General features: G+C 36.4%; 1 protein-coding gene across 1 annotated transcript; it reads right to left on the bottom strand.

Annotated features, from left to right (window-relative positions):
• Positions 1 to 271: 271 nt before the first annotated feature.
• On the bottom strand, positions 272 to 1,496 carry LOC118755672 (ubiquitin conjugation factor E4 B-like). The gene is made up of 2 exons (XM_036490499.1): positions 786 to 1,496; positions 272 to 693 (listed from the first exon to the last, which is right to left on the bottom strand). The coding sequence occupies exons 1-2, from the start codon at positions 1,105 to 1,107 to the stop codon at positions 392 to 394; spliced, it is 624 nt and encodes a 207-aa protein (XP_036346392.1). The 5' UTR covers positions 1,108 to 1,496; the 3' UTR covers positions 272 to 391.
• Positions 1,497 to 1,777: the final 281 nt, after the last annotated feature.

Genomic DNA, 1,777 nt, shown 5'->3' with positions numbered 1-1,777 from the left:
CACTATTTTACACTTTTATTCAAGCAAAGAAGAGTTAATTCAACATGAGAACACATTTTAAAGCATTTTGTTGCATCATTTTACCTAAATTGTGCGTTTAAAGTGGCTGACAATAATTTTGGCTAATTTTCGTTTTCGTTATTTTCTTTGCTTTGTTTACTTTTCGCTCGTTTTCCAGTGAAACAAGATGGCGTAGAACCCGCTAATAAATTCGACTTTTTTCACTCTCTTGTTCTTACGTGATCTTGTGTCTTTCGTTCATGATAGCAACATCAACAGCTTGAAAAGTGAAATGTGGCTACTGCAACCTTGGCTGACTTCTTTTCTCGTTTGTTTGCTTGCTCGCCACATTCACCGTACAGTACATACCACACGCCATTGATGCTATAATTTAGCTGCTCTTATCGTTTAAGCGTACATCATTTTGCTCTTGTTGTCGCTTAAAACGTTGCTCCTTACGCCAAGCATCGATACGTTCCTTCAGTTCAATATTTGGCACGAGCATATCTTCGGTCAATGGCTGACGATTGAACGGATCAGTGTTACTGTTCAACAAATGCCTTGTTATAATAGCACGATCCATAATCGTGCCCGATGGCAGCATTACCGGATCCGACATGAGCGTATCCATTAGGGGATCTTTGAATTCGTCGGGCGCATCGGCGCACTCATCTTCGGCTAGCTGATTTGCAACTGCAAAATAGTAGTAGTAAAAGTAATGAAAATCTTATACAGAAATATCCAAAAAAAAACAAGGAAAAGAAACAATGCCGCCAAGAACTTACCATAAATATCATGGGCTTTATTAATCAATGATCTGAATTTTTCCACCTCAGTTGTGGAACGTATACCCAAACGTTCTATGCGACTGGCAGCATCGTCAAATAGATGCTTCTGAAATGAACGCTCATCGGCGGCTAATGCCTGCGCAAATCTATCACAGTCCAGATGTAGATATATATCAAAAATTTCGCCTAGCAGCCGACGTGGTTCCCAACCATATTTAGCTGGATTGCGTACTTTTAGATCATTGCACTTGGGCCCACACAATTGTTGTAAATTGAAATTTAACATTGAACTGAGACGATCGATTATTTCGTCGCGCATGAATGGCTCTTTAATGTCATTCTGAAAATTAAAAACAAAAATTAATTAAAAATGTACGCATATGTATTTGATTAGCTTGTAGGCTTGCGGTTAATATACATACAAGTACATATCAGTTACAAACATTAAATGCAATCTTAAGACTGGTTTTCACTATGTCATAGTTTGACAAAAAATTTTGGCGACATATTTTGACACAACTTTATCTCCTTTATCCATACCTTTACCGATGATATTATGGGTTAAAAACTGACAGATGACCGACTTCGCAGCGCATGTACACGACTAAAGACCTTACCTGATCCAAATCAATCTATAAACCGCTTTTTGATCCCATTTGACATAGTGTTTTCACTTATTTGACGACAAATGAATTTGACACAGTGAAAACCAGTCGTTAATCTCTTTTAAGTCGTAGGTATATGAAAAATTAGTATTTGAACTGCACCTATCGGAAGTAATATTTAATACAGATCAGTTTTGTTGTTGTTGAACAGCGTATCATGAACGTGTGTAAAAAAAAATCTGTCAGAAGTGTTGTATATTAATATTTGTAAAATAAACCCTTAAATACTTACTGTTTACATGTAACTTAAATCTACTACTATCTACTACTATATGAGATAAATGCTATTACTACTATTTAGATACAACTCATACTGCGAATGAG

This window comes from Rhagoletis pomonella, unplaced genomic scaffold (genome assembly GCF_013731165.1).
Source record: "Rhagoletis pomonella isolate Grant_MI unplaced genomic scaffold, Rhpom_1.0 Rhpom_scaffold_07003, whole genome shotgun sequence".
Lineage (NCBI taxonomy): Eukaryota > Metazoa > Arthropoda > Insecta > Diptera > Tephritidae > Rhagoletis > Rhagoletis pomonella.
This window is presented reverse-complemented; position numbering and strand designations above follow the sequence as displayed.

Coding starts and splice junctions, on each gene's coding strand:
- LOC118755672 (XM_036490499.1), bottom strand. CDS start 1,107: ATGCGCGACGAAATAATCGATCGTCTCAGTTCAATGTTAAATTTCAAT. Junction 694..785: donor TAAAGCCCATGATATTTATG/GTAAGTTCTTGG, acceptor ACTATTTTGCAG/TTGCAAATCAGCTAGCCGAA.